The 12,626-nt window shown below is 39.8% G+C and overlaps 1 protein-coding gene across 2 annotated transcripts; it reads left to right on the top strand.

The window, feature by feature from the left end:
- The first annotated feature begins 9,002 nt into the window (after positions 1-9,002).
- CYP2R1 (cytochrome P450 family 2 subfamily R member 1) lies at positions 9,003-12,626 on the top strand. 2 transcript variants are annotated; one of them, XM_089503542.1, is made up of 4 exons: positions 9,003-9,060; positions 10,521-11,153; positions 11,346-11,675; positions 12,451-12,626. In XM_089503542.1, the coding sequence occupies exons 1-4, from the start codon at positions 9,054-9,056 to the stop codon at positions 12,624-12,626; spliced, it is 1,146 nt and encodes a 381-aa protein (XP_089359668.1). In that variant the 5' UTR covers positions 9,003-9,053. The 2 variants fall into 2 exon arrangements, with proteins under 2 accessions (XP_089359668.1, XP_089359669.1); XM_089503543.1 differs by lacking the exon at positions 10,521-11,153 and having other exon boundaries at positions 9,048-9,060.

Below are 12,626 nucleotides of genomic sequence, written 5' to 3'. Positions count from 1 at the left end.
ACTCGGTTGTACCGTTGAGTGAGAATCCTTACTTTTTGGGTAAATTCAGCCTATTTTTTTGGCTTGGCCCATAGACTGCCGGGGTCTCCATGCACGATTCTAGTTTTCTCAGGACCCCAGAATCGTCTTCCTTTGAAGGCATGAAATTTGCGTCTTTCATTTCTCCGAGAATCTGTACTGTGATCCCTTTAAGCTTTTTTGTTTCCAGAAGAGGCGGGGAATGAACAGAAGAAATGAAATGTATGACTCAACTGACTTATTTTAGAGACCTGTCATTGATTTTTATTGATTTTAAGTTTGCAGCCAATCGTGGCGATGGAGCGCGCAGGGAACCACTGTATAATTTTTAAATGAAAGATGAAACATCCTTTTTGGCAGGAGATAGCAGAACGCTTTCTGAATTACAATGAGCGGCCCTCGCAGGAAAATACTGTATTGAGCGCCGGGGACCTTTCAATTTAAAACCAAAGTGCTATTTATTAGGCATTAGAACGGTCTAGCTTGGGAATTCTAACCCTTTGACAGCCAAAGAGAAGGAAAAAGGAAACCCTTTGGGTCATTAAATTAACATATGATGTCATACGCAATCGTTTCTTCCACCTGGTGATTTCATTTAAAGGTACATTTAAGGTCTGGTGGCTTTTTTGTAGCCGGGGGCTATTGAAAAACCCTAAATGCCATCATTTCTTTCAACGATATATAACAGCTGATTAGCAGTCTGAAACCCAAGGACCGTTACGCAGAGCTCACAATCTTTCTGCCATCATTGGGGCTGGTGGCCAGTTTAATGTAAGCATTTGCACGTTGACCGGTGGTCAGGACTGTCCTTAGGTTACCGCTTACATATCAGCTGATCCCCTCCGAAGTGTCGTTCCTAATTGCTGTAACCTGACATTCGGTTTTAACGACAAAACAGTTATTTCTTGGGTTAAGTAGATTCCAGAACGCTGGCTCGTTATTGGTTCCTGCCAGAACAATCGATACATTACAGTAAAGGCATAAGAATTATTAAAGTTGTCGCCAAATGCCCTGGGTGCAATCTTCAGAGAGCAAGTAGCTTTGGACCAAACAAATGGGTGACCTGATTTTAATTAGAGACATTAGTAGATAAAAAAGGAAAATACTTAATAAAGAGTAAGCACAACTTCGAAGCCGGTAAATAGAATCTGAATTAGCAAAAAGCCAATGCTACAATATAAAAGCATTAAAAGGGCCGTGTGACATCAGAAACATCCAACGTAACCCGTTGGGAAGAAGATTACTGCCCTCCGTTATCTCCTGTATATTCCTCATATTATATACTATATACTCTCTGGCCGTATAACTAATCCCGTCCTTATAACCCGTTATATCCTGTATATTCCTCATATTATATATTATATACTCTCCGGCCGTATAACTAATCCCGTCCTTATAACCCGTTATATCCCTGTATATTCCTCATATTATATATTATATACTCTCCCCCGCATAACTAATCCCGTCCTTATAACCCATTATATCCCTGTATATTCCTCATATTACATATAATATACTCTCCGGATTCCACATCTTTATGGCTCTTACTGTAAATAAACCCTTTCACTGCTTTTAAGGGAAAATTAAAGTCTGAATGGATAACATCTTGTTCTTTGCACAGTCCTGTTAATAAACAGGTCATCAGAGAGCGTCTGGTCTATTCCCCATATGTGTTTGTATAAATGACATCATATCTCCTTTTGTTAATGTAAACAAATTGAATTTGGGGAAGTCAGCAACCCTATGGAGTTTAGCTCCTCAGGCGGGCTGAGTTAGTCCTGGTATTGAAGGAGAGTTTTCTTGAAAAAAATTCAGCCAAATCTAAGATCAAACTATCAATGAATGAGGAATCTCCTGGTGGAATTATATGGGGCAAGAATGGCCAAATTGCCCTGTCAAGACCCAGAAGAGTGAAAGTACATAACAGAGATACAGAGCTGGTTGCTGCATCAGAGATATCCAGAACCACTGGCAGCTAAAAACACTGGTTTTCACCAACAAAAAATTAGGTAGGTCATAAAATGTTATCACCATGCTCTAAAGGGGTCAATGACATAGGACGATTGTAAAACTTTTCCCAGGTTGAAAGTCAGTTTTAGGAATATTGTAAATATAACCTTTTGCACCGAGATAAGAGAACGCCAAGGATAGAGCAAATTGTATTGTACTGGGATCCCTGCCACCGGCACATTTAATACAATCCCTGATGATGCAGAGCTCTGGGAAATAACATCAGATACCCATGTAACAGAACCATGGTACATGGTACATGGTAGAGAACGGTTTGGCAAGTCAGACTTCATGCTTCACCATGTCTGATGAGTTTGCTTGGGAGAACGACCCAATGCTCTACCCCAACTGGTCCATGGCTCCCCTATGCCAAAGTAGTCACCTAACTAACAGCTGATGCACAACTGCTACATGTGATATAATATGAAACGGTGGAATGTCACATGGACCTATGCAACAGAAATCAGAAGAACCAGATGGGTCATCACAATTTTGTTAATTTTATATGAATGTCCGGGAATGAGGGGGGATCCAAGCGAAATAAAACAAACAAAGCAGAGAGCTCAGAATTTTCATTTGCATTTCATTTCTTTCATTGCTCTCCTACTCTCGCTCTCTCTCACACTCTCACTCTCTCTCACACTCTCACTCACACTCTCACTCTCTCTCACACTCTCTCACAATCTCTCTCAACGTCTCCCTACCTTCTCCACCGACCACTTCCTGTCTCTTTTTCCGCAGCTCCGCTTCTTCTCTTGCCACTTCTTGATCTTCTGTCTTCTTTCTTCATCTGCTTCGCCCCATTATCATCTTCGTTAACCAGGCCTCCCGGAGCGCTTCTGCAAAATGGGAGGAAAAAGGGAGAGTTTGTCCCCGTGTGGCCCGCTGTGGCTCCGCCCTTTTGCAGAAGAACTCCAGTATGCCAGAATATTGCAGACAAAAAGTGAAGCGTCTCCGCACCTAGATCCATCTCCATTATTCTGGCTTCTTGGAGTTCTTCTGCAAAAGGGCGGAGCCACGGCTGACACCACGAGGACAGCTTCTCCCCAACAACTCCAATCAGTGGAAAGGGCGTGTTCAAAGGCTCTGCCTTTTTTGCAGGAGTGCTTTGGGAGGCAGAGCGGATTACAGGGAGAATGAGAGTGTGAGAGAGCATGAATGAGAGTGAGTGGCAAGGAATTTATTTTCGAAATGGAAAAGGCTCTCTAAACCGAAAGGGCAGGAAATCGTTTTTGGTCCACGTACACAAGTCTAGTATTTAAACCTATTTGGAGTATTTAATAATGTACGGAGTCAATATAATTACAATACACCTGAGTTTTTTATGGTAAATTGGTAGATTTGTAGAGTTATGGGTCTCAAAGTGAAGGAGCAGATTCTCAGGGACCTGGGGTACAGGGGCGGATTCTAGAGACTATGGTGTTAAGGGGCAGCTTCTCAGGGGCAGTATGATAGGATAATGTTTGCTGTCTATATTTTCATGGATTCTTAGGCTCTTGTTGTTCTACTTTTAAAAGCTCGGTTACTAATGAAAAGACGGATCTTAGAATTCCATTTATTGCGAATCACTCTCCTCCACTTAACCGGTCTGATTGAATTATTCCCCGATTAGAGGTAGAATATTGATATATTGTTGCAAACTGATTAGGACAGATCTGTTACTAATTGATGGGATTATACTGTTAGTTACTAAAAAGAGTATCGGTAAAGATTTGTCGTATTATATTGAGAAGTCTCTTTCTAGGAAAAATCATAACTCTCATAAAAAACCATAAAACCATAAAAAAATATTTGTTTTCAAATGAAACTTTTTATTTGATGGCAATTTTATTTTTATTTTTTTTTAAACGAGATGCTGCATCTTTCTGATCTCATACACTTATTGTGAAATGAGTCAATAACTGGAAGGCTCCTATTGGCTGCTGACTGATCGTGGAGACATTACAGCCAACGACATGCAAAAAGGGAATAGATTACCCGAACCATCAAAAAACACTATAAAATTCTGTTTAAAAATACTTGTTTAAATAATTCATATACACATTAATTTTCCTTTTTGACTTATATTGTCTAATAGACAAAATATTATAAAAAAAACTGACTTTGGTGACTATTCTAGAGTTAAAAATTCTGGAGCTCATCCTTCCCACATTTTTTTTCTAAAATATAGGAAATGTATTTAAAATGTGACCTAACAATACCTACATTGGTATTAAGACCTTCAGAACACGAACACATGATTGAAGTTAAGTAAACAAGTGAAGGAATGTGGAGGAATGTTGGAAAGGATAATTATATTTTATATTCTTAGATTATAATTATTATCTAATTATGTAAAATTGTTCTTTTTTTATTTTGAAAAAAGTTTGTTTTTCCGGCTAAATGTTAAGCGTGACAGTGTGTTTACAAGTGCTACAAATCCCTCATTAACTTGTGAGACCCCGTTGTCAAGTAAAAGAACATTTTAAAGGCGATAACTGCGCAGGCGATCAAGAACAAAGTAACAAAGTAATAATGCCTTATTAAAGATCTTGTTAATACATCCAGCCTGAGTTCCATTGGGCCCTTGATGAAGCTGGGGCCCCTATTTATGCCTCCCCCTTTGCCGCCATTCACAGGTGAGTGTCATTCGCATTTAATTATTTGAGTTACTTTGGTAGCAAACATTAGATATGGAGTCTAATTAAACAGATTTGAAAAGGACTTATCTAAAACACTGTAGAGGCAGCTTTGCATCCTTCCTCACACCGAATAAATAGCATTTATTTATTTATTCTTCCTCTTACTTCTCTTCCGTCAGCCCAATAGTGTTACATCATGCAGGGTGTAAGCGCAAGAATGATTTCTAGGTATGTCGTAAAAAAATGACAATGCTGGCTTTGCCTCCAGTTAGCGAAGCATCCGCATTAGCGCCGTGTAACCGGCTGCCAAAAACATGTTACAGAACACAAGACAAATGAGATTCCAAAGTATTTCTTCATGCTTAAAGTTCAGAAACAGATTTTTGCAGATCAGTGAAGCAAATCACGAGTGAACTGAATGAACTAAAAGAAGTTTATCCTCTGCACGCCATGAGCGATGATTACTTCTGCACCCAGTGACACAAGCTCTAGAATGGGGGGTTCAGCATACACCTCAGTGGCACCCTAAGGATACATATGACATGTATGACTTTTTAACAGGCTTGAAGATGATGTCATCAAAACAGTAGGAGCCACAGACTATTTAAAGTGGAAAAAACTATTTTTCTTATAGGTTTCTATATAGTGTCACATACAGGAATGTAGCACAGAGAAGTCCGTTTTGTTAGGTCGCCATTCTATACAGTCATGTGATACTTTGGTTATATTTCTAATTCAAACAGCACATCACGCTTATTGTTTATGGGAGTGTTAATGAAGCCCATCTTATGCTAATTAAGTCCTTTCCCCATAGACCTCATTAGTCAGAGCTTCCCTCTGGGTGATTAAGACTGAGATGTTCTATTGCTCTGAGCCATAACTGTGGCTCTTGGCTCCTAAGGAAGGGGTCAGCGTTCCAGCCCTTTACTGACATAACATCCGCTTCTGGAAACGGAAGGAAGGACAAGGAGGCTCAAAGTCACTGTAGATGATTTTAAATTAAATGTAATTTATTTTTTCATCGTGAAATAAGGCTTTGTCAATTAAATAACTAAAGTAACTAAATTGCAGCTTTTCATGTGAACATTCACGATCATCAAACCTCGAACTAATGCCAGGATAAGGGTACTGGCCCAGGGACCTAAAATTAGGGGTTACCTCCAAATTGTGTATTTTTCAGCAAAAAAATAATTATTTATTAAATTCTCTAAGATGAAGGTCATCAAGGATTTTAGAAAAAAAACTTAATTCTGAATGTTTCATAATTGCATTTAATATTAATATACAACCAACAGACGAAGTAGGAAACAAGATATTATTTTTTTCCTACAATCAGAAAACTTTTTATTTTTTTATGTATTTTTTTTTTAGACTTTGCCAAGCCCTTTTCAGGCATTTTTATGTAATGTTAGGGCTGAGTGCCTGGAGCAGCCAATCTTTGTACAGATTCTATATTTTCTTTTTAAAGTTTTGAAATATAGTTTTTGCCATAAATGAACTTTGTTTAGCTTCTGCAATCATACTTTGTCTTGGAAAAAGAAACAATCAGAATGTTTTTAAAAAAAAAATAATTTTATTTTTGTATGAAAAAAAGGATAAAGTTTACAAATAATGTATTAAAATAAATATAACTACTTTGTATATATTTTGTCTCCAAGTAAAGGATGTTTTGTGTTCAAATTAAGCTTTTGTTTGAAGTCCACAAACTGTTACATTGTTTCTGTGGAATTCTCAGAAATGACAGCTGGGAGGAACTATGATGCAATCCAGCAGCTGTCACACAAATGGCATTGGCCAATTACAAGGCAGATGGGACCAAACTATGGACCAATTAGGGAGTGGGGGCTGAACCAGGAACTACATGTTCACACAATAAACACGTGGAAGAGGTTTTTTTTTAAAGTTTTCAGCTGGGAGGAGCTGCTATGGAGGGTGGGCAGAGTTGGAGGGGAAAGGATGGGAGGGGGTTAAACATTAGCAAGAACAGGGGAGGGGGTGGGGGCAGCTAAGAAAGCCCTAAGTGGGGGAGGGTGGCTTTAAGATCTGGGGATGGCTAGTGACAAGGTGTGAGATGGCAGAGGGGTGGTGGTGGGAGAAGAACATGTGGCCCCTGGGGGGTCAGTGGGCTCAGGGCCTGTGGCCCCTGCCTCAACTGGTGGCAGTTGTGACCAGCTGTGCTGTGCTGCTGCTGGCTGCCTTCATGGTCAGACACATCTTGAAACAAAGGAGACCCAAGGGCTTCCCTCCTGGCCCCACAGGTTTACCCCTCATCGGGAACATCCTTGCCCTGGCATCTGACCCCCATGTCTACATGAAGAACCAAAGTAAGGTCCACGGACAGGTATTCCTCAGTCTATCCACATACAGGACATGGGGGGGGGCCACTGGGCTCACTGCAGTCTGTCAGATGCTAAGGGGTTAATTTGTTGGCAGGGCTGTTGTTTCTGCAGGAGGGAGGGGGTATGTACATGCCATGTCCGCACGTTGGAAGGGTCATTGTGTCTGTATTTGCCCCAACTCTTCATGGTGGGCATTAGATTGGAGAATGAGGGCTGGAGAATGACAGGGTGAGTGAGAAAAGAGCCCAGAGTGCCCGCTGTAGAGAGTATTTATGGGCTTTTAAATGTCTTTTGGGTTTGAATAAATAAAAGTGTCTGACATTTAATATTATGGGCGACAGATTGGGAACAAAACTGAATGGCTGTTGGCGTGAGGCTGGGAGGGTTATGCGGGTAAAGGGGGCCACACTTTGTCCCTTCATTCTATAATCTGTAGGACTCTCCAAGAAATTAGGAGTATAGTTTGGAATGGGCAGAATCGGCTTCATGCGACGTCTGAATGGTGAACAGAAAGGGTTATGCAACGTCCACAAAGATTTCAGCTCCAGCTTTATTGTACAAAATAATATAATTTACTTATCTGAGCAGCAGGGGCTCCGACGCGCTCGTTTAATTCATTACAAAATGTTCTAATTTCACTAATTACTTTAAAACGCAAAGAAAAAAAAATACATTTCATGTTTAGAATGCAGGGGGAAAAAAGTGAGTGTGTGACATCGCGTGACTGGGGAGCGTGTAATTTGAGGAGAGGAGTGTGAGATCCTAAATGTTCTCTTCTTCTGAAGAATGTTCAGTCCACACAAAAAAAAAAAAACTATTTCTATACAGCGGGGCTATTGTGACCCTATTTTATTTGTCCACAGAGAGTTATGGGGAAGAAAATGCATATATTAGTGCTGTTTAAATAAAATACAGATTTTATATCTGCATTTTACTCAATAGAACCCTTGTGTATTTTTATTTTTAAAAGGCTTTGATTAAAACGTATTATTATTAAATGTTAGTGTTACAATTATTATTATTATTTATTATTGTATGTTAGAGTTATTGTTGTTATTATATGTTAATGTTAAGGTTATTAATAATATTTATAATAATAATAATAATTATTATTATTATTATTATTATTATTAAAGATTAGAAGCACCCACTAAAGTATCAACATTTTTAATATATGGGGATAAAAAAAAAAGAATCTGGAGAGAAACAAATGTTCAGGAATAAGCGAGGATTTCCACCCATTTCCTCTGTGATCATCCGCCAACTTTTCAGAGGCTTCCACTGTTGGAGTCACCAAGTTCACATTTATTTGCCTTGGAATAGTCGTGGATCCCGACTGTAATAATGTAACCAATGGACTGTGCTGTCTTAAACCCCCCCCCCCCCCAGCAAACATGCAGATTAACTCACACTCGAGTTATATTGCTTTATGGGATTCGGGGCTGACTTTTTTTTTTTTTTTCATTTCTCGATAATTGCTTTTTTTTTTTTGCCGTAGTAGGATCTAAAATGTAATATTAGATCTAAAATGTTACCATCGGACCTTTTAAAAAGTTGGCATTCGCAATGTGGTTTTCCTTCAAAGGAAGTAGCCTTGCCCCGTTGAGTGTTATATGAAGCGGTTAGGTACACGAAGCCCATTTCTCTGGAAGTTAATGGATGTCTGCGTTTTATTGTCTAGTTGGCCGGCGGAACTCTTATGGTTGAGCCAGGAGACTCTAGAACTCCCTGCAGAGTGTTTGGGTTCTCGGAGCAGGTCCTTCTTCCCTAGATGTCCTCTATCTCCATCACTCTTTGACCCTTCTTGACTCACCATTGATAAATTCCCACCCATTATATAGAATGGAATTTACTCCAGGTTTGTAAATAGAATTACCGTTGATTACCATTTTTCAATCTGTGTTGATATATTTTTTTTTTCTACTCCCAGATATTCAGCCTGGACTTAGGAGGAATCTCTACCGTGGTCCTGAACGGATACGACTCGGTGAAAGAATGTCTTGTTCGCCAAAGTGATGTGTTTGCCGATCGACCTTCCCTTCCGTTGTTTCGCAAGTTAACCAAAATGGGGGGTAGGTTGCATCTTTTTTTATAACTAGTGTACAATATAATTGCACTATAAATGACCTTATCAGTAACCAAGGCTCTGAATCTTCTCTATTGGTGGTAAAAGAGATGAAATCAAAGGTTTAAATGGTTTTATTATTATTATCTTTTATTTATATAGCGCCAATAATTACGCAGCGCTTAATACAAAAAAAAATAGCCTTACAAGTCCTGGTGTTTTTATTCGAAACTATTATTCAAAAGGTAAAAACTGAGATGAAATGAACAAATGCGCTTTACATACGGACACAAACATCAAAGTGTTCAACATAATCAGGGAATTTTAATATCCGTTCTGAAGGAGTCTGGTGATTGCGAGCCGGTGAGTCTGACATCCATACACAGTGTAGGCAGCCTTAAAGAAGAAACATTTTGTATAAATTAAAACATTTTTTTACTTGGCTTTCCAAAAAAAAGGCAAAATGTTTGAAATTGGGTGGGTAACAACAGTATTGCTACAGAATGCCTGTGAGGAACCCTATTGTTCAAGCTGCCGTTAGTATATTGATATATAAATCCATAGGTCTCTCCAAACACTATTTGGACCAAACCACACATCCTAAACCAAAAGCTACGAATGTTACATATTTTATAGAGAAGAAACTTTTAATTAAATTAAAGGTAGAGAACCGATGAGTTTTTATTATTTTGATAAAATATACTAGGGATTTATTACGCCTACATTTATTACCCTTTTTGGAAATATTACGGGGCGATGCTGTGTTTTGTGTTCTACCAAAGGAGAACATTATGTCCCTGGTGGGACATATTAATCGGTCGGGTTCTGCCAGTAACTCCGCGATGGGCAATGACGTATCACGCGGTTTATTTTCTGTTTTCTGCCATATCCTTATTATCTGTGGTTAATTGAAAGAACTCCTCTCTAAATGACAACAGAAGACGCTAGCAGAACCCATTAAGGATTGCAGTTGGATTTTTAACAGAAATGAATGCTCGTTCGGCCAAAATTCTGATAAATTCACGCTGTACAGATCGTTTCGTCGATAGTACATTCAGTGTTCATCTATTAAAAACGTTATCGCTTTTAGACTTTAGGAATGTATCTTATAGGAATCTCACAGAAAAGCCAAAACAACATTTATTTTATTAGAATAATGACTAACAGAATTATTGATCCGAAGGCAGTGTTTGTTCCGGATACTGGAACAGAATGGGCAGAATATCTAAAATTCCTTCGCTTCTGTATCTGCACAATAGGCCAACTTTCCCCCGTTATGTGAGATGCTTCCTCCTACGACGATATGAAATCGATGAAATAAAATAGATATTTAATAAATGTAAAAACTGATCTTTATTGGAGACAGCCGTTAGAATGAACACCTCTGTTACATTTTTGCAACTGTCTTTGGAAGATGTTACTTTGTAATCTTCAAAAACTAATAAAGCTTTCTATATACGCCCTTAGGTCTTCTCAATGCCAAATATGGTCGTTGTTGGACGGAACATCGGAAGTTGGCCGTGAGTTGTTTTCGGAACTTTGGCTACGGTCAAAAGTCCTTTGAGAATAAGATCACCGAAGAGTCGTTGTTCTTCCTCGACGCAGTTGACACCTACAAGGGCAAAGCCTTCGACCCCAAGCACTTAATCACTATAGCCGTCTCGAACGTCTCCAACTTGATCATATTTGGGGAAAGGTTTCGATACGACGACAATGATTTCCTGCACATGATCGAGATATTCAGTGAAAATATCGAACTGGCCACCAGCGCCTGGGTCTTCCTGTACAACGCGTTTCCCGTGATAGGAATTCTCCCGTTCGGAAAACACCAGCAACTTTTCCGGAACGCGGCGGAGGTCTACGACTTTCTCCTCCAAATCATCGAGCGCTTCTCCGCGAACCGTAAACCGCAGTCACCCCGTCACCTCATAGATGCGTACATGGATGAGATGGAGAGGAACCAGTCTGACCCAGACAGCACGTACTCCACAGAAAACCTGATCTTCTCCGTCGGGGAGCTCATAATCGCCGGGACGGAAACCACCACCAATGTCCTAAGATGGGCTATTTTGTTTATGGCTCTTTATCCCAACATCCAAGGTGAGACAATACACCTAAGGTACCCACAAATGAGTCTGGTTTATGGGGACAGAGAAAAGGCAACAGAACCTTCGAATCTGCCCCAGAAGTTCTAATAGCACGACGTCCATACCTCGCCCGAGCCTTTTGTAATGAACGTCTCCAGTTATGTCCTAAGTTGTTTTCCCTAACCCCTTTCTCTCTGCTCAATAGGACAGGTACAGAAGGAAATAGACTTAGTTATTGGACCAAACAGGAGCCCGACATTTGATGAACGATCTCAAATGCCCTACACCGAGGCAGTGCTTCACGAGATCTTAAGGTTCTGCAACATCGCGCCACTGGGGATCTTTCACGCCACTTCTAGAGACACGGTTGTGCGGGGTTATTCGATCCCTGAAGGCACCACCGTGATCACCAACCTCTACTCTGTGCATTTTGATGAAAAGTATTGGGTCGACCCAGAAATCTTTTACCCAGAGAGGTTTTTGGATAGCAGCGGACAGTTTGTCAAGAAAGAAGCTTTTGTTCCTTTTTCATTAGGTAAGAAATTCACTTTTATTTTTAGACAACCCTTGTTTTCTGATCATTCCTTTTGGAGGAAAAACATTTTTTGTTTAATGAATGAACGAGTGAATGAATTCATAATGAATATTCAGAGGTTTCTCATTTGTTTCGTTGGGGGTCCCTCCTTGTTTTCAGAGATTTTTATGAATGCACAAATTTAGGTAAAATTTTTACAAATCGGTATGCTCAACACTACTGTTCACCAAAACCTGATTTTTTTTTTTATATATTTCTATATATATATAATGCGTGTGTGTGTATATATATTATACTCCGAGCATCCTCTGATATTTCTTTTATTCAATAATCCTCTTCTTCTCCACATTTAGGGCATTTAACCCTACGCCATTCCTAACATCCCTCCTGCTATCTCTGCATGCCTTTTCTCGCCATTCATTATAACCACGGGCCCATAATTTAATACAACGTATACTTGTTGCAGCTGCAGTGTTTTATTGTATCTATCTATCTATCTATCTATCTATCTATCTATCTATCAAACTGCTGCTACAACAACTTGTTCTACAAGAACTAGAATACATAGTGTCAGATTTGCCAAGTTACGAGACCTGTAGGCTGCCGGCGGCACAAAAGTTTGACGTCTGTAATTTGCCCGTAGAACCGTCTACTAACGGAGTCCGGGGTGAAATTGGAGAATTTTAGCAAGACCCTTTATATGTATAGATGGATCGTCTATAATGACAGATATGTGAGCTTTGCAACGTCAGTATTATCGTTCTTTTCCATTTAGGTCGAAGACACTGCCTGGGGGAGCAGCTTGCCCGGATGGAGATGTTCCTCTTCTTCACCTCTTTACTCCAACGCTTCCACCTCCATTTCCCCAATGGGTTTGTGCCAAATCTCAAACCAAAACTGGGCATGACCCTCCAGCCCTATCCATACCCCATCTGTGCCGAAAGACGATAA

This window comes from Sceloporus occidentalis, unplaced genomic scaffold (assembly GCF_023333645.1).
Source record: "Sceloporus occidentalis isolate IW3139 unplaced genomic scaffold, rSceOcc1.0.p SCAF_235, whole genome shotgun sequence".
Taxonomy (NCBI): Eukaryota; Metazoa; Chordata; class Lepidosauria; order Squamata; family Phrynosomatidae; genus Sceloporus; species Sceloporus occidentalis.
Note: the sequence above shows the minus strand (reverse complement) of the source record. Positions and strands in the feature narration are given on the sequence as shown.

What these genes read in the sequence shown, in the direction of transcription:
- CYP2R1 (XM_089503542.1), top strand. An exon ending in TCTTTATCCCAACATCCAAG is followed by an intron (nt 11,154 to 11,345) that starts GTGAGACAATAC and finishes TCTGCTCAATAG; the next exon opens with GACAGGTACAGAAGGAAATA. An exon ending in TTTTGTTCCTTTTTCATTAG is followed by an intron (nt 11,676 to 12,450) that starts GTAAGAAATTCA and finishes TTTTCCATTTAG; the next exon opens with GTCGAAGACACTGCCTGGGG.